The 19,896-nt window shown below is 41.4% G+C and overlaps 1 protein-coding gene across 2 annotated transcripts; it reads right to left on the reverse strand.

The window, feature by feature from the left end:
* Positions 1 to 18,459, reverse strand: SEPHS1 (selenophosphate synthetase 1). 2 transcript variants are annotated; one of them, XM_081957569.1, is made up of 9 exons: positions 18,152 to 18,459; positions 12,479 to 12,735; positions 10,699 to 10,802; positions 9,374 to 9,481; positions 8,859 to 9,013; positions 7,853 to 7,943; positions 7,016 to 7,115; positions 5,624 to 5,836; positions 1 to 3,300 (listed from the first exon to the last, which is right to left on the reverse strand). In XM_081957569.1, the coding sequence occupies exons 2-9, from the start codon at positions 12,669 to 12,671 to the stop codon at positions 3,086 to 3,088; spliced, it is 1,179 nt and encodes a 392-aa protein (XP_081813695.1). In that variant the 5' UTR covers positions 12,672 to 12,735; positions 18,152 to 18,459; the 3' UTR covers positions 1 to 3,085. The 2 variants fall into 2 exon arrangements, with proteins under 2 accessions (XP_081813695.1, XP_081813696.1); XM_081957570.1 differs by lacking the exon at positions 18,152 to 18,459 and adding an exon at positions 16,857 to 17,714.
* Positions 18,460 to 19,896: the final 1,437 nt, after the last annotated feature.

Genomic DNA, 19,896 nt, shown 5'->3' on the forward strand with positions numbered 1-19,896 from the left:
AAAAAAAGATAGTGGGACAAAAAAGACCTACATGCCAAATAATTTTGGCAAAATCTGCTCTATATTTTCAACTGCCCACTGTAGAAGAATTAAATTAACCTGTGCCACCCAACAGGCATTTGCCAGGTGAGATTTGCTAAAATTCATTTGCCACCCAGTAATTACTCAACAGCTACTCCAGATTGCAAATAACAAAGGATTTCTTGAGAGTATGTTTGCCATGAGGAGTAAAGAAAGTACAGAGGAAGTTGATGAAGAGTTAGCAAGCTATATAAACTATATTCAGAGTCATTTTGCATTGATTGAGGGTTCCTTGGTGCTCTCTGAGCTTAGCTGTTTCCTTGCAGCTGTTGATGGAGTTGGGTGGGTGTGATATGGTGATACCATGAGGATGTTACAATCGGATGTTTTCGAAATATATCACAGCGTTATCCTTCTCATAGCTTGTGTTGCTTGTCCTCGGCTTACGGCCAAAATTGAGTCCACAATTTAAGTTGCTAAGTGAGAAATTTGTGGAGTTCTGCCCCACGTTACGACTTCTGCATTTGTTAAGCGAATCTCTGCAGTTCTTAGTCACACCGTCGTTAAGTGAATCCTGGCTTCCCCACAATGACTTTGCTTGTCAGGAGGTCGCAAAGGAGCCGCGTGACTTGGGACACAGTGACCGCCATAAATGTGAGTCAATTGCCAAGCGTCTGAATGTAAATCACACCACCACAGGAGGAGGATGCAATGGTCATAAGTGTGGGAAATGGTCATAAGTTCCTTTTTTCAGTCCTGTTGTAACTTTGAACAGTCACTAAACAAACTGTTGTCAAGTCGAGAACTTCTGATGGTTCGAGGGGTGAGGCACTCTTCGATAAAGTTGCGTAGGTATCCACTTTGTGGGAGATGTTGATTAGATCGCTGCTTTCCTTTTCCTGACGTTTAGAGTTGTTGCAATACACAAGAGCCCAAACAAAGAATTACCAAGAAACAACCATCCCGCCAACAGTGACAGGGCATATAAAAAGATATAAGATATATATATATATAAAAAGAGAGCAAACCCCACTTCCTTCTAGCTCTGATGATGTTACCTAGTTGGGTAATGAAACACCTGCAAGAAAACAGTTGAAGCTTAGAATGCACCAAGGTGCAGCCCCCACCTGCCAGCTCAACCCTGAGCTACAAACATTCACTTCTACCTGCATTGATTTCCTACCTGTAGTAGTAGTACAAGTTTCAATAATTGTGTATTCTCAAGTGGAGAAATACGGAATAGGAACTGAAATACATAGGAACTTCCATATGTATTGCTGCTGTTTCTCTCAATATGGCACACCCTCACATGTGAAATGTTTGTGTTTTAAAATTACGTAATGACAATTTAAGGACAAGTTCACAATGTGGAAGAGTGTTAATACCAAATTATTGCATACAAAAATAAAATAAAAAGGTTAAAAATCCAACCGCCAAAGAACACAAGTAGCTATCTTTGTTCGAAAAAGCCTGTTGCATGTATGGGAATCTTCCAGGAAAAACTCTATTTCAGGTTCATTCATTCTTTCAAAACTATAAGCACAAGAAAAGGTTCTTATTGCAAAGATGCCTGTTACAATCTCTTTTAAAGACATTTTTATACACAACCAGGTTTTCAGTAAACGCTTCAGAATCAGAAACATTTACTGCATATGTGCAACTGTTAGCAGGAAGAGGTATTCATATTGCCTGTTATCATGATGTTTGAATAGTCACATTTTACATTATGGTACTGGGAATTAAACACTATATTGCTTTAGATGAAAATCAAACCTTTTAAAAAAAAAACTTAATGGTAGTGAGTTTAAAGGTTTAAACGCTTTGTCCTCATTTCCCAGTAGGACTTAGGCATAAAAGTTAAAAAGTCATCCACTTGCACAAGAGCAATAAAAAAATTAAATATTTATTCAAATAATAAGCTTAAGTTCAGGCTGCAAGGTTGGCAATGTAGCTTTTAAACACATCACAAAAGCGTGCACAAGAATGTAGGCCAAACAAAAATACTAAGCAATCCTACTAGACAGCCGGTTTTAAGAAAAGCAAAAAAATATAATCACTATACAAAATATAAAATGTATTAAACACTACCATCCACAGAACAGGTTTTTTTTTTTTAAAAAAAATTGGTTATATTTTTAAGAATTATTCATGTAATTATATAGTGAATTGTAAATGATTATAGAATACCCTCCCCTTCAGTTGGCAATATTCTGCTGCTCCTCAGCACATCCCCCGTCCCTCTGAAAACTGATTTATGCCGTTTATACCATCCATAAAAAGGAAGTGATTACTGGTAATGCAAAGAAAACATTGTCTGAGCTAACAAAATGATTCTTTCCTTCACACTCTAGGCGTGCTCTCCGTGCGAAGGCAGCACTCGCGTGTCTCCGTTAACAGACCGTACTACCACGCCAAGTCCGAGGCCGTAGATTTTTTGCGGAGAAGGCGACTGTATCGTCTAAATGAAAAGATGGAACATAGGTAGACATGCAACCCTTTTTTGCTTCCGGGTTCAGCTCCTTGTGCATCCAAATTTTATTGCCTTTTGGAATTTCATTCAAGGCATCCGAAATTAGAGCTAGTGATAAATATACATATAGCCTCCAAAAAATAATAATAATACCTATTTTGTAAAAAAAGACACAAACTGCATTTGATACCACGAAGGGGTAATGCCTGACGCTAGGTGAAAGCACCTTTGAAGAGCCCGTGCGGCGAGAGATCAGTGTCTAAAGATTCAAAATGAATCAACAGTATTGGATAACAGTATCATTCTCAACTCAGAAGCTGCCTCGAGATAGGAGCATCTTCAGTTCATGTAACAGGGGGGAGGGGGGGGGGGAAAGGCAAGAGGGTTAAATTCACTCGCTCCAACCAACCTAAGGCCACCAGATTTGCACAGACACAATGTGTTTCTTCTCTTTTTTTTTCACACAGTTCTTTAGGCTGTAAGATGATAAAGGAAATAGATCTATTTTTTGTTTTTTTTAAAAAAAATGAAATAAACAAAACAAAACCAAAAAGAAAAAAAAGAGAGAGAGAAATAATCCTATTTCGTCTAGGATTAAGAAGCTGCCCCCGGTGTCGGGTTTACGTTCTGAGTGGCTACTTGGGGCGCAACTTCGATGATTCGTGGTTTGTCTATAATCCTGGCCGTGCGGTTTCCCTTTTCTACAATCCCAATAATCCATGCCTGGTGACCTTCGCCGTATTTTGGAGACTTGATCTCAGCGCAGAAACGTGCTGCTTGTTCCCGGGGTAAGCAGATAAGGAGGCCTCCTGCAAAAGGAGAAGGGACAGCATTAGCTCCCGTTCAAGGGTCAAATCAAAGTGGTTGCCTGGCTTATTCGGATTTTTAACCATTATCTACTGATTAAACTTGGCACCAATTGTGATGGTATTCCTAGCAGGATGACCAGATTCTATAACAGCTTCGCTCCGTAGGCCGGCCAGCCGGCCGTCTGGTAAACTCATAAGATTCATTTTTCTTACTATGCACTACCTATACATCCGAACTAGTCTGTGTGGTTTCTGTGTCATATATGTGGATTGGCAAATTTTTGTATTTATATAGTCATGTTTATGTAGTGTATATTGGAGGTGGTGACCCTTTGAGAGCTGCATGCAACAAAATTTCATTTTAAGGTATGCCGATTAGTGTACATTCAAAGTGATAATAACGTTATTATTCTATTCTATTCTCTATTTCATTCCATTCCATTATTTTCTTCTCTTCTCTATTCCATTCCATTATTCTATTCCATTATTCTATTCTATTCTGTTCTATTCCATTCCATTCCCTATTCTATTCTATTTTCTATTCTATTCCATTTTCCATGCTTTCAGATGGGGTCCACATTGAAGCAGCCAGATTCCAGAAGGCTCTTTAATGGCTTCCACTTGCACTGTGGAGAGAAACTGAACGGAATGCCGCAGGGCTTAGTGCGATTCCCAAACTTTTTCTATCAGAGACTTGGATCAGGTCTGCAGATGATTGGGAGAAACGGCTGATATTTGGCAGGAGATTAACAAAAATAATCTAGACAGGCCATTAACAGCAGGGTGAAAAAGAATAGGATGGAAGTGAACAGGGAAAAACGTGAAGTGAGCCGGTAGGTAAAAGTAGCTGGTAAAAAGGCAAATGCTGTTCTTGGGATGGATTAATATATAATGTGGAGTCCAAATAATTACAGTATAATTATTTCATTCTACTTCTCCCTGATCAAACCCTGTTTGCAACTCTAAGTTGGGTTCAGTGCGTAACTGTTTGAAAAGGACAGTGACAAATTGGAGAAAACCTTGAGCAAAGCCACTAAATTGAATGGTATGGCATCCAAACCCCATCAGGAAGGTAGGTAAAATCTATGCCGATGGTATATTTTAATACAGATTCTTCACATAATTTAATACAATTTAAATTTATAATTTAAACATTCAATGGCAATGCCTACTCATCCAGTAAGCACCCAATTCAAAGGAACGTAAACTATCACCATGGATCATTCTGAAGTGTGGACAATCTACTATTACAACTTCCAATGCAAAGCGATGTTAACACACAGTGTGAAAAAAAAGGCAATAGTTAGGAATTTATTTTGCGGGGCAGAATTTCTGACATGCACAACATTGTGTCTTATGTGTATATAGCCAAATCCACCATCTGTCAAAGGCAGATTTTTTTTCAGCACAGGTTTCTGAGATGCAGTCTAGTTGTTTGGGGTTATCTGAAGGAACAGCGCCATCCGCTGACCATTCACAAGAATCTCTAAGGAACCTTTTATTTTGTAGCAGCGCAATGACCACTGTGGGGCAGGGACATCCTGGGATAATGTGTTGCACATTTTCTTTCAAAAGTATTCTATTTGTAACCGGGCAAAGGGGTGCAAAGATAGTATCTTCCATTATGAAAATTCAGTTGACCTGAAAGGCGACTTTTTTACACAAGTATTTTTTACACACTGCAGAACAAGAAATCGGCTTCTCTATATACCGTATTTTTCAGACTATAAGATGCTTCGGACTATAAGACGCACCCAGCTTTTGGGGAGGAAAACAAGGGGGGGAAAGTCTGCCTCTGCCTCCCAGCATCCATCTGGTATTCTTTTGGCCTGTTTGCCATGGCCCATTTGCAGCTGCTTCCTGCTTGCCGCTGTTCATTCGGCAGGGCCCGTTCACTGCCGCCCATTCGCCACTGCCTGTTCATCATGGGCCATTCCCGCCACCCATTCGCCGCTGCCACTGGCTGTTCGCCACAGCCCATTCACCACCACTGCGGTCCAGCTGATCGGCGCCGCACCAACCCGCCTCCCCCAGACGCAATATTTGAAGTATAAGACGCACAAACATTTCCACCCACTTTTTGGGTGGGTGGGGTGGGGTGGTTGTGTCTTATATTCTGAAAAATACGGTAGATCAAATTTCCTATTGACCGCTGATTCATGTCCTTCTTTCATATTCCTGTTGGGGAGAGATTAAGGGCCAATGTTGAAGAAATTGTTATATGACACCACGCTGGGGAACTCTGGGAGTTGAAGTCCACCCATATTGTAGAGGGAAAGAAATAGATTGAAAAATTAAACACACACACACACACACATATTACCTGATGTTTCTGGACAAGTCCCATGCATAAGACCAAACATATTCCCACAAGCTTTGCTAACTGCAGCCATTTTGGCTAGAACGGGGAGGTTGTGAATAACGAAGGACACTTCATTGCGTTGCTGCTTTGCTAGATTCTGTGCATGTCCCAGGATTCCGAAGCCTGTGATGTCCGTGGCTGCATGAGCATTGAACGTATGCATGAGCCCTGCAGCTTGAGAGGAGAGAAAGAGAGAAAAAGGTTATTGCAACTTCAGAGTTCAGCCCATCTCTCAGTATTAAATCAGAGTTTACATTTCCAGCTCCCTTCAAATAAAATTGAAGAAATGGTGTAGGGTCTCCTACTTGGGGGGGGGGGGATTCCTGCACATGGACAATCCATTCCTGATCTCCTTTGGGCAAAATCATTTGGAAATACCAAACAATTTATAATGATTCAGAAGATTTATATATTTATATATATATATATATATATACATACATACATACATACATACATACATACATATATACATACATATATACACATACATACATACATACATACATATATATATATTTCCAATTGCAGTTAAGAGTGGGATAGCCCTGAATTTTCTGAAAATGTATCGTAGGAATGTTTTTCCCCCCTTTCCAAATGTTTATTTCCAATTGCAACATGAATAGTTGCATGTTCTTCTTTGGAAAAAAATTACAACCATGTCTGATATAGATCTGTAGTAACAGATAGTATGAGAAAAGTGTGTGTGTGAGAGAGAGAAGGAGAGAGAGAGGGATAGGAGAGACAGAGAGAGTGAATGATTGAGTGACCACCTGAACAAGCCCACACATTTTTCTTGGCAACCTTCTTAGAAGTGGCTTGCACTGCTTCTTCCTAAATGGAAAGAAAGTGGCTGGCCCTAAGACAGCACGAAGGCAGGGCTAGAACTCATATCCTCCAGGTTTCTGGTCCTGAGGCCTTTACCCCTGCATCCACACGCCTTTCTTCTATAGCGAGAATCAGCACAGGTAGTTCTGAAGCGAATCCCTGCATTTGTTGGGATCACCTGGCTTCCCCATTGACTTTGCTTACCAGAAGGTTGCCAGAGGGGATCACCTGACCTCAGGACACCGCGACCGTCATAAATATGAGCCAGGTGCCAAGCATCTGAGTTTTGATCACGTGACCACGGGGATGCTGCCACAGCCGTAAGTGTGAAAAACGGCCCTTAGTCATTTTTTCAAGTGCCATTTTAACGGTCACTAAGTGAACTGTTGTAGGACTCTCTGTACAACATTCCAGGGAGCGATTTTAACCATGTGACCTTCTAGCAACCTAAAGAGACCTTCCCCTTGTAGAGCCTGGTTTTTCCCTGGTCACTGACCGAAACGAACTGGCCACCCGTTCCCTTACCTGTTCTGTTGAGTCTTGCCATGTTCATCATTGCTTCTTGATAGGCCAGTTCCACGTCTTCTTGTGTCACAACCAACTTGATTTTATTCCATTTTTCTGGCTAAGGCACAGAAGGAAAGAGAAAGGCTACATACGGCTTATATTGTGGTATCTTATTTTATTTTTATTCTGTTACTTTTTATCCTTTCCCGATGATCTTAGGGTGGGATTTGACACGTATTAGCAGCATGCTAGCACGATCTTCTTACTGAATGCTCGAGATTTATTTCTTGGTTGCACACCAATTCAAGCTCAGCAATCTACATGTGCAGTTATTATTTGAACAGCATTAAGTGCCAATTCTCCCAACTTGAAGAAATCCTTTGAAGCACTTCCTGTTCCATTTTGATTTTCACTATCTGAACATCTCTTTTGTTTATAAACCAACTGCTTTTTCTGTTTGCTGGATGAGGACCAAGGAGAATTAATAGCACCTGAAACAGTTTCACAATGCATTTTATTTCCAGTTACACAACGAATTTCTAAGGGCAAACTGGAAAAACAGGGCTATTTTATTGTTTTTCTACACAAAAAAGTTTTTTTTTTGTGTGAAACAGATTTCTACATAGTCAATGTACATCCAGAAATTTGTTTTTACAACAACTTTCCATACATATATAAAACCATATTCCAAGGTTATCTCCACATATTTAATATATATGAAAAGAATATAAACCAGCCGAAGAGGTTGGTATTAAATGCATTACATCTAGCCTACTTTGTTCAAAGTTTGGCATAGCTTAGTCACAGGAAACGGCCGCCCCTTTGTTGGATTTCTATTGAAAGGGATTCACTTACGATGTCTAACCACTGATGGACAGCTACAGCTACTTGTGTTCCCAATGGTTTGGTTAACACCAATACATCTCCCGGGACTGCATTATCTGGCCTAGAAGTAATGAACATGTATTATTAAAAAGCACATATGCCATCATTATTTTTCAGTAATTATTCCACAGAGTTTATTTAATATTATCCAGATATCTTATTTAGAATGAATACAACCAAAAAAGGTACTCATTTAGTTTTCTTAAATGAATACATTTTTTTCATGTATCCACAGATAATAATCAAGGCTTACAAATATATAGTGAAGATAATTGGTAGAGTTTTATCTGAGGCACCTTTAATGCTAATATGACAATTTTGCCCTAAAAGGAAATTGTTACTAGTTTCAGTGTCTGCTACTTCTATATACTGTATATATAAAAAAAGTCTTCTGGATAAGATTTTGTTGCCTTTATTTTAGAGACTGAAAATAAGGCAGATTTTCAGAGCTCGGACTTTTAACAGCTGGAATCATGAAATGATTTATAGTCACACTGTTTTTCCAACTTGGATGAAATAGACGAGCTACCTACGTGGTTCTCATCAGTGAACACACAGAAACTCAATATAACCACAGTATATTGTAGAACTGCTATCACAATGAGTTCTAAAGTTAGCACTGAAGCTGATTTTTCGCTTTGTTTTGTTTACAGCATTATTTTAATCCAAACACTGAATACTGCAAAACACAATTGACTATTTGGCATCCTGGATGAGCCTGACCAAGTGTAACTTTTTAAACAAGTCACGATTAAACCAACTGCGTCTGGGCAAGATGAATGCCCTTAATAAATCTGCAAAGCTTCACCAGAAAAAACATGCCTCGTTATTAAAATCCCCAATCCAGAGCCAAAGGCAAGCATTTAATTTCCTCACAGTTAACAACACATAAGAGAAACAATTCAGAATTTTAGAAGTAGCTACCTCTTTTAATACTTTCAGCACCTTTTCCTTGGCATAAAATGCTCCAACTTACATTATAAACTCATTAGGCTGACAGACAGTTGTGGCCACTCCTCCTAAAACAATCCAAGGGTTTAATACTGTTTGACCACCAGTCACCGATGTTCCTGCTTCTTCGGCGGCATCTTTAAATCCTTGGATAATTAAGGGAATGATTTTATCCCTTTCCTTTAGAGAAAACAAAACAAAACCCAAGTAGGAAAAATCAATGGCCCAGTCAAGCATCTACCGAATACATTAACAGCTTACAAGCCACCCCAAAGGAAGTCATATTTCAACAACTGCTAAAGTTGAATCATCCCCTCACACCTGCCTATATACACAGAGAAATAGTCTGCTAACTGAAACTTACTCTTCCCTGAACCCCTGTGAAGTTAAAAAAGCTGGATATCAGTAGGTTCCACTCAAAAGGCTGGATGAGGCCAGTTCTCGCAAATTAAATGAGAACAGTCAAGTTTGGTAAATTCTTCTTTATAGTAAAGCAGTGACCCCCCCCAACCCCAGATCAACACAATTAAAGGAACTTACCCTGTCTGTCATTTTATTACTGATGCCAAGAAGCATCAGCATATTGTCACATTCGGTGACTCCCATGGCATAAAGATCACTAAGGACATTGGCACATGCGATGCGTCCCTGGAAAAAGCAACACAAACAATTCTCATTGAACTGCTGTTTTAATGCTTAACCTGCTTCCCAAGCTAACCTTAAAAAGAGACTGGGCGAGATCACGAAATCTACCAACTGAAATTTGAGGTGGCAGATGGAAGAAGCAAAAGTAATGAATGAAACAAATTAACAGAATTGCTATTATTGTTGCATTTAGCTCTGTTGTATACTGAGCAGACTAAGCACGACCCCAATTTATTTACTTATTGGGATACAAAAGTTTTGACCATTAAAGCAATCTTAAATAGAACCAACAAGAAAACCAACAAGCCCTGAAAAATAACATATGTAAAAAATGATTTGTTTTAAACAAAAAACACATCACAGGAATGTGCAAAGCATTTAAGTGTAAGGGGATAAAAATTATCTAAATCGCTCTGGCAGCTCCGTCTTAGAAAGCTCAGAACGATTGCTCCAAAACGCTTTCTCAGACATTGTGTAAGTTCATTGCACATACGACATCTCTCCTGGCACAACAAAGCAGCTGTCCAGGGGACACCACAAGAAATGCATGGGGTTGACACTAATATCAACATTCGTTCAGTATTTTGCCCAGTTCTATGCTCCACAGGCCTCATCACAGACAAGATACCCAAATTTTGGCATCAATAGAGTGATTTGTATATTATCTTCCTTTGGGTAAACTAATAAATTCTGATTTTTTTAAATTGTTAAAACCATCTGCTCTGACTGCTTAGATGAATGCTGTAGAATATTACTGAATTCCTATACAGCGGTACCTCAGTACTCATCATTAGCCTGGGAGGTGCGATGATCACTAAAACAGTGAGTACCAAACAATCCCCCCCCCATAAGGAATAATGTAATATGATTCACAAGGCAGCCAACAGCAACGTGGGTTGAGTACCAAATAAACAATCAGCACCAGGACAAATTTTTAATGTCAAAACGTGTTGGGTACTAAATGCAATGAATTTCAAGGGAGTTGAGTACCAAGGTACGACTGTCATCATTCATTTAGTTAAGAATAGAAATAATTTAAATGCTCAAACCAAGATCAGGAGAGGGGGGGGGGAGGATTTCTTCAAAGGCCTGTTAGTTCCAGACAAAACCGAGAAAGACCACCAAACCAAAGCCAGGTGAAATCGATAGCTTGATATCCATCCCCCTTCCTCCAAAGTTTTGATTTGACAAAAAGTGACCAACATTTTAAGGCATCTTACCATCATATAAGGGTCATCCACAATGGGATAAATGTAGTCTGTTGTCTGGACCAAAGACAGACCTCCGTGTCTCAAAGGAATGACGCAAGTGTCCATGCCAATCCCTGTAATAAAAGGAACTCCCTTTATTCTTCAGGATATTGGCCTGCCTTTGTAATTGCCTTTCTACTTCTACATATTCCTGGCAGACGGGGCCACGCAAATCCTGCATGTCCTAGTGTGACTCTGAATGAGAGTTCAGTGTTTCTTTTCTCATCGATGCTGCAGCATTGTTCAGCGCTGTCCTCCCAAGGACTCTTCACAGAAAAAGGGCAACATGCACCAGGCTGCATAGTGATTATACAGGCAGTCCTCGACTTACGATCACAATTGAGCCCAACATTTATGTTGCTAAGTGAGACATTTGTTAAGTGAGTTTTGCTCATTTTTATGACCTTCCTTGCCACATTTGTTAAGTGAATCCCTGCAGTTGTCAAATTAGTAACACGGTTGCTAAGTGAATCTGGCTTTCCTGTTGACTTTGTCAGAAGGTCGCAAAAGGGGATCATGTGACCCCAGGGACACTGAAAGTGTCATAAATATGTGCCAGTTGGTAAGCATCTGAATGTAAATCCTGTGACTACGGAAATGCTGCAATGGTTGTGTGAAAAATGAGTCACTTATTTTCAAGGCCATTGTAACTTTGAGGGGTGACTAAATGAACTGTGATTAAGTCAGGGACCACCTGTAAATAGATCTACTAAGGCAAATTTTCTTTTAAGAAGTTTCAGTTTTTCCTCCTGCCGCAACAGCCGTACAAATGCTTCTTAAATCGCCTGACAACTACACGACCAGGAATACAATTCTTTCTCTATATCAGAGACTCCACTTCCCTCTTTACCTGATGAATTTAACAAGACACGGATTTGTCATGCAAACCTGTTCGATTTTCCGTACTCTATAAAGCAATATAAAGCACATTTTGAAATTAATCAAAAGGTCAGGACCTCCATCAAAATTGCTCCCTTGAAGGAAAATTATATAGTTAGTAAAATAAAATAGATAGGTACATGAGTTTTGCCTTAGCTTTCAGATGGAATTCATCTGCCAGTGCATAAATTTTGATCATAGGACTATAGGGGTATTGCTAAAGACATAATTTTGGGCACGGGTTGCAAGTCTATTTTTTCAGGATCATCATAACCTTGAACAATTGCTGAATAAATGGTCATAAGTTGAGAACTACCTGTATCTGGAATATGAAAATAAAAGCCAATAGATGGTTTTGGTTTTTAATTTTGTTTGCTTTTTCACTGCTGTGTCTCTAAGTCAGATACACCAAAATCAGAAAAACACAAAAATAATTAACCTGAATTAAATTTGCCATTAGCAGGAAACAATAAAAAAGATACCCATATTAAAATTAATAATAATAAAAATACCCATGAAGATTAAAAAAATTACGCTAACAGCATTTTGATACATTAAGGCAATAATCTGGCATATAAAAGCTTGTGGTTATAAAATAGAAAGTCAAATGATTTTTAAAATGTTGTAGAATCCAACAGTTTTCATCTCACTATTTGAGGCATAACTAAATGAAGCCTCTTTAGGACTGAGCCAGACCCCAAATCCTAGAGCATTTTACTGATACCGACTGCTAATGTTCCCCTGTAATTGTAGGTAGAAGGTTTTTTTAAAGAGAGGACCATAGAGTGTGAAATCTCTATGTTCCACTCTTCAATAACGTGCATCAGAGTCCCAAGAAATAATTATAACCAGCAATAAAAAGTATTCTTACCCAATCTTGGCATAACAGCCCCCAAAAACTGTTCATCTTCTTGGAAATGATTTTCTTGTAAAGATTCGAGCAATTTCTGCAAAATGTCCTGAGGCACTTTACAGCCGGTGCCTTTAAGTTCCGTAAATCGGGTTAACCGAAAACTTTTGTCAAGTTCGTAACTTTCCGGATTAAAGGACTCTCGAACAGACATGATTCTTACACTGTTAGTAACGGCAGATTTTCTTCTTCTTTGTTAAATAGGTCGGGTTGTTATCCTGTGTTTAAAAAAAATACAAACATATAGCATAAAAGTTGTCTTTTATGACAGTCGCATATTCTATATAAAAATGTAACTGTTTTTGTATGGAAAATACATCAAAAGTCTTCATGAAACAGCCTATTAGATTTCATTTTGTCTGCTAAATTGTACAGTGACATTCTAGTGGCGTTAAATTCGCCAATGAAACCACTGTGATCTTACTATATGTAATTACAAACTGACTTTTGTTCTTAATCCTTGCATTTGTAGTACACTACATATAATTTAGAAATAAAAGGCCCTATAAACACTTTGAAATTCCTTATGAACACCAAAATGCAATGCCTGTTCAAGCAGATGACCTTTTTCTTTTCAGTTAGCCTGTACACGTTTTGTAGATGTTAATCCAGGGGTCCTCAAACTTGGCAACTTTCAGACTTGTGGACTTCAACTCCCAGAATTCTCCAGCCAGCCAGCAATTCTGGGAGTTGAAGTCCACAAGTCTGAAAGTTGCCAAGTTTGAAGACCTCTTTGTTAATCCATGCCAAACTGCGATGGTTAAGAAGAATTGTTGAGACCACTCCAAATATAAACCAAGAGACCAATTCGGTTTAATTTAGTGCATGGATGTGGAATTATCAGGGGTTGACAGGAAAAAGAGCAATGAAGTCAGAGACAAATGAATTACTGATGGTCATATCAGAATAATTCAGAAATCTTATGCAATTTGTTTGTTAAAACATAAAAATAGCTTTAAAGCTAAACAGTCAAAGGTTCAAAACTTGGTAAATCTTGTATATAATTCACACTTGCAGTTGAGCAACCACTCACACGTTGTTTTTGTTTGTTGAAAATATTCCTGGTAACATTTTGTCTCCATGATAAGGACCACATCTATCAGATCCTCTTCTGCATTCACACTGAGAATGCCCCACCCATAACATTTGGGTCTTGCCCAAAGTAAGTTTGTACAATGATGGCATTTTAGTCCAAGCTTCTGGATTATTTCTTCCAGCAGTTTAAGTGAAATAAGGAAGGCCCTGAATGATGCCAATCATATCAATTTGGGATCTATATCATCTATCAATAGGGCTCAATTAATTTGCTACTCTAAATTCAGACAAGACAACAAGCTGGAATGGATCCAATTTGGAATGAATCCCGGAGAAGCAATAGTCTTCAAGACTATCTGAAAAATGACAGCTACCAGATGATATCTAGACCTTGATATCAAACAATATAGTGGCTACACCCATCTCTTATTACTTGAAACTAGGGCACTGGATATGAAGAATTTTGTAAAATATTCTGTAATGGTACGCAACCAAAGAGATTTTCAAAACTGGAATGCTGATCCAATGGGCCAGCAATAAACAATTTGGAAAACTTCAACTTACTGTACATTAAATGGGGGAAGCAAATAAACTTTCCTTGCCACATTCTTAGTGACAGTGTATGTGCTAACTGCCTATTTAGTTAATTATATTTATTAGATCATCATTTTATCTGCCTTTCTGGCTAGCCAACTCTGTTATTCAGAAGGGAAATGGGGAGGCAAATGTTGGTTTCCCCTTCTTTGCCTAAATTGTTAAAACAGAGTGGGGGAACATGATCTAATCAGCTACAAACATAGTTGACAGATCATTCACCAAACACCAAAAAATACAAATACTTTGATCCCACATATTTTAGAGGTAGATTGGAGACCACACAATGCTGTAGATTGCTCCCCCCACTAATTTTGATGTTCTATATTGTGAACTCTGCCAGTGTGTGAATAAAATAAACGTGTACTGCCTTTGAATACTGTTTACTCAATCACTGTTAAGTCTGAATGCTTAAGTTAACAATTCTCTTTACTGTAGTGAGTTATAGTAAAATATTTGAAATAATCAATCCCTATTCACCAATTAGAAACCACTATGGTCCAAGCATTGAGTCCCCAATGCGTATGTATTTTGCTATTAGGGTTATGATTGTGAAAAGATCCTTTGCATATGAATTTGGAGAACCAGAGAATACCGAGGGGAAAAAATGAACATTATTGGCCAGGTCTGACTGCTTCAGACAGGGCCACAAGTAACATCTAACTAGAGCCTGTATCAAGATTGCTACTGATATCGCCCCTAAATAAAACTGTTCACAAACTCTGGTTTGGCAGAAACACTACTCAGCTATGGGTACCTGGTCAAATACATAAATAGATGTAACTCTATTATTGCAAATCAAAAGTCTGAGTGAACATTACACTGCAGATTAGTTCTGGCAATCAATGAGTTACTATTTTGTATCAATAACTACTTACATGAACAATTTCATTTGTTTCATTCCACATTCAGAGGGCGGAAAACATTTTTTAGTTTACAGAAAACACAAGATCGTTATTTTCTGGTTTGCTTATGTAGCTCACGTAAATAGGTATATGCATAAATAAGTGATTAGTTGAACATCAAAATAATCTCCCAATACTTGTGAATTTAGTAATCACATACTTTAATTAAATTCAATTAAAACTCCTTCCAATAAATGTCAGAGTTGTAAAATATTTGAAATCACAGTCACAGAAATATTTAGGAGAAAATGTTATTGAGTTGCACCAGGTAAATTGGTAAAGGAACACAATTGAAATACTTCAATGAAGAAAGCAATACTTGTAATCAAACTATATTTGGAACTGCTGTATTATTTAAGCTTATATTTTCCTCCAAAAGAATATCCAATCTCCATTACTACCTAAAATATTACCACTCTATTATTATGTTATTAAATAACTAAATAGTTATACATTATTACCAAAGTATATGTTTGATATATTCTGCAACAAGGGATGGATGCAAGGGCTGGATTCCCTACCTGAACACATGCTGCAATTTTAATATATTTCTGAACAGATACATTACATTCAATATGAATTTAAAACAAAGTCAATACATTTTAAGAAGCCAGTTAAATCTAAGAGAAAATTACATACACATTTACATTCAACTGGATCATGCCAGGGTACAGCTGAAGTTTTAACCATCTTAAGACTAATAAACAGGAGCAATATTTTAACCATTTTCTTCTTTTTCCCAAATGAGGCACCACCATTCCTTTACAAAACACTCCAGATAAGCAAGCTCTTCATGACCTTCCTTGTAGACTTATGAGATCAATGGAGCTTCCAGGCATTATACACATACAATATTATACACAAACACATCAGGAATGTAACAAAATTTTAGGGAGATGACTACAGAATCCCAAGCGTGTCATCCTGGCTCTTTGGAAAAGCCACAAAGTTAAACAGAAAGTTTTTCCAGCCAACTGAAGGGTGGAGACACCAGCTCTGAGTTTATATAATACTTGTGGCTACAATGTACATTAGAGGAACCCAAGCGATTGAGAGATCCAGCAAACCAGGCCCCAAAGGTGTTTCCCCCCCCCCCAAAAAAAACCCTGGATTTTCTTGTTTCTTTTTCCTTGAAAATGTTTCGCTTCTCAGCCGAGAAGCTTCTTCAGTTCAGTTCAATTCTGTCAATTGGGATGTCTATGGAGATTCTCAGTCATCCAGGTCATGACTGTCCCAAAGGTACTTTTTCCCCAAAAGGCAACTGGACCTTTGCTTTTCTTTCTTTGAAAACAGAAGTTTAGAACTGAAGAAGCTTCTAGGATTAGAAGCGAAGTGTTTTCAAGGAAAAAAAGAACCAATAAAGTCCAGTACAGGTACGGCGACCACGAGACGTCACCAGCGCATGAGTGACTGTGCGTAAGGCGTCCCGGTCCAATAGGGGGCGCAATTGGCGCACCAGGCGAACCTGGTGGAACGCCCCCCTCGCCACGGCTGCCACATGGTCATCCATCGACAGCCGGGCATCAAGGAGGACGCCCAAATTGCGCGCCCGCTCCACGGGGGGCAGTTGCTCGCCCCCTATGGCCAGCGATGGAGTCCACTGGTTGAACCGGGGCGCCGGTAGCCGGTAGCCACAGCCACTCCATCTTGGAAGGGTTGAGCCTGAGTCTGTTGTCCCCCATCCAGACCGGAACGGCTTCCAAGCACCGGGACATCATTTCTGTGAAAAACGATCCCGTCGCTTCTTTCAGCGCCATTGTATCTTTGAACAGTCACTAAGCACACTGTTGTAAGTCGAGGCCCACCTGCATTTGCCTTCAGTCGCAAGGAAATCCTGTTGCCTTTTGGGGGAAAAGCACCTTTGGGAGAACCATGACCCGGATGATTGAGACTCTATAGCTGTGATGGTGAACCTGTGGCACACAGAACCCCCTCCGTGGGCAAGCACACCATCGCCGCTGCTCTTCTGGTTTTTGTACGTCCTGGAAACCAGCCAAAAAACCAGGGTGTTTTCCAGGCCATTTGGGGGCCGTTTTCCAGGCCATTTTTGCCCCGAAAAACGCCCCCAAAATGGTCAAAAAACATCCTGAAAATGGCCCGAAAAACAAACGAGGCCTTCCAGCTGGTCTTTGGGTGCACAAACACGCACACATGTTCCGGTTTGGGCATTCTGTGCCCAAAAGGTTCACCATCACTGCTCTACAGGCATCCCAATTGACTGAATTGAAGAAGCTTCTTGGCTGAGGACATTTTCAAGGGGAAAAAAACCCCCTAAGAAAGTCAATTTGCCTTTTGGAAGAAAAGCAGGATAGAATAGAAATAGAACAATAGAAAAGGACAGAGAAAAGAAGAGATTAGTTGGAAGGGGCCTTGTAGGTCATCTAGTCCAACCCCCTGCTCCAGCAGGGAGACCTTTGGGACCACCAGGATCGAGATTCTCTGTAGACCGGGCAAAGGTGGCTTCTTCTGGCCAGTCCCAATTGCAGCAGTCGTGCTCCCACCACCCGCTTCATCCGGAGTCGCTCCGAAGCAAGAGCCAGGCTGGAAGTCCTTGCCTGCCTTTTCGGGGGAAGCGGGGAAGCCCGGCCGCTTGGAGCCCAGCCGAGGGCGGCGGGAGCTCCTTCCTTCCCATCCCAGCCGCCTTCTCCCTCCCTTCTTCCAGGCCCGGCTGGGCAAAGGGGCGAAGCTTCGACCCTCGCTCCTCCCCCGAGGGGCGTGGCCGCGGCGGAGAAAGCGAGCGAGGCGAAGCCAGGCCGGCGTTCCAGGCACAGTGCGCATGGGCGGGGCCTCCCGCTCCCCCCGCCCGCCGGGGAGGGACTGAGGGGAGGAGGGGAAAGAAAGATGTCGGCGGGCGGAAAGATTAACCCCTTCCCCTCCGGAGGCGGGCAAGAATTTTTTTTTAAAAAGAGCGCCTTATTTAAGGGGGCCCCACCGCTTTTTCCTCACACATGCCCCCCCACCGCCCCTTCCCGTGCGCTCCCCCCCACCTCACCCTGGGGGGCGCGTTCCCCTTTAAGCGCTCCTCACCCGCCTCCCTCTCTCACTCTCTCTCTCTCTCCACCCTCCTCCTCCTCCCCCCCCCTCGCGGCCTTCTCCTTACCGCGTCTCGGCTGCTCTCCCGCCCGCCGACGGGACTCCCCGCGCCGCTCCGGCTTGCCCCCCTACTCCGTCCCACAATGCACCGGGGCGCCTGGCCGGCCCCGGCTCGCGCTCGCCCTCTCCCCTCAGCGCCGCCTCAGTCGCAGGAGGAGTGGGGGGGGGGAGATAGACCAGAAAGGAGCGTCGGGGCGGGCACGAGGGGGTTAATCTTCCCCGCCTCCTTCCCCTCCCTCAAACGGCCGTGCGAGGGGGGGAGAGAGTGAGTAACGGTTGCACCCGAGTGCTGCCTCGGAGGGAGGGAGGGAGGGCGCCGCCCCCCTCCCTGCGCACGCGCACGCACGACACGCGCGCGCACACCCTCCCCCGCGAGGGCGCCTGTGCAGGAAAAAGGCGGGAAACGCTAAGGCGTTTCGAGCTTGGGAAGGGCGGGGCAAAGGCGGCCGCCTCAGGGGAGACTCTCCTCCCCCCCACCTCTCACGCACGCACACACGCGCTCGCTTTCGGGGCGGATGGGAGGCCACCGGGTGATCCCGGGGTTCTAATTGCAACTAAGGGGGGGGGAACTAATAATAACATTTGCAAGCCCTCAGCTGTCCACCGCAATTTTCTTTTTGCACCATTTTACCACTTTCCTTGCCCCAGCAGTTAAGTGAATTGTTGCAGGGGCGATTGTGAAGTGAAGTGAATCTGGCTTCCCCGTTGGCTTTGCTTGTCACAAGAGGGGGAATCATGTCACACACACACACATACCTATGACACCTATAACGGTCATAAATAGGAATCAGCTGCCAGGCACCTGAATTTTGATCACGTGGCCATGGGGGGGGGGGTGCTGCAATGGTCCTAAGTGATGAAAAATGGTCAGAAATCACTTTTTCGGCAGCCTCCCTCCTCCCCTCTGAGGCTGTTGTAACTTTGGTCACTAAATGAACTGTTGTAAATTGAGACTAAGGAAAGTTAAGGGAAGGGAAAGGAAAGGAGAAAGGGAAGGGAAGGAAGGGAAGAAAAGGAGAAAGGGAGGGAGGGAGGGAGGGAAGGAAAGTTAGGGGAAGGGAAGGGAAGAAAAGGAGAAAAAGGAGGAAAGAAAAGGACAAATGAGGGAAAGAAAGGAAAGGAGATGAAGGAAGGAAGTTGATAGGTATGTAGATGATAGATGATGGATAGAGGAAGGAAGGAAGGAAGGTATAGAGATGAGAGGAATGATAGATGGATAGATGGAAGAAAAAGGAGTATAGTAGGTACATAGATGATAGATAGATAGATAGATAGATGATCGATAGATGATAGATAGATAGATAGATGATAGATAGATAGATAGATAGATAGATAAATGAAAGAAAAAAAGGGAAGAGAAGAAAGTACTGGCATGATGTGACCATGCAGGACATGTTAGGAGTCCAGCTGGATTTAAAAAGGGATCTCAAACATCACTAAACCTCACCTACCTGTGGTGGATTTCTATTCTCAAAGAAGCCGCTTGAAGTCAGGCAAATAAGCCCTCCCACTCTTTTTTTACTTGTCTTCCTCAGGCTGAATTCTTCTAAGCATGTGCAGAGGGCTTCTGCATGGCAGACCCAGAATGCTTGGCTCTCAGTGCACCTGTGTGTGTAACGCACTTCCAGCCTGAAAGAGACAGGCTGACCTTATTTGCTGGCAGTTCAGGCTGAATTCTTTGAAGCACATCCAGGGCACTCATGGAACAACCCTTTAATACGGATGCGGGATTGCCAAGAATCTCTGCCTGTT

Source organism: Natrix helvetica (genome assembly GCF_964273705.1).
Source record: "Natrix helvetica genome assembly, chromosome: 6".
Lineage (NCBI taxonomy): Eukaryota > Metazoa > Chordata > Lepidosauria > Squamata > Natricidae > Natrix > Natrix helvetica.

Excerpts from the sequence above, each read along its gene's own strand:
- SEPHS1 (XM_081957569.1), bottom strand. The coding sequence starts at position 12,671 with ATGTCTGTTCGAGAGTCCTTTAATCCGGAAAGTTACGAACTTGACAAA. Across the intron at positions 10,803-12,478 it reads GGCTGTTATGCCAAGATTGG|GGATTGGCATGGACACTTGC; the intron begins GTAAGAATACTT and ends CTTTTATTACAG. Across the intron at positions 7,116-7,852 it reads TCCATCAGTGGTTAGACATC|CCAGAAAAATGGAATAAAAT; the intron begins GTAAGTGAATCC and ends TCTGTGCCTTAG.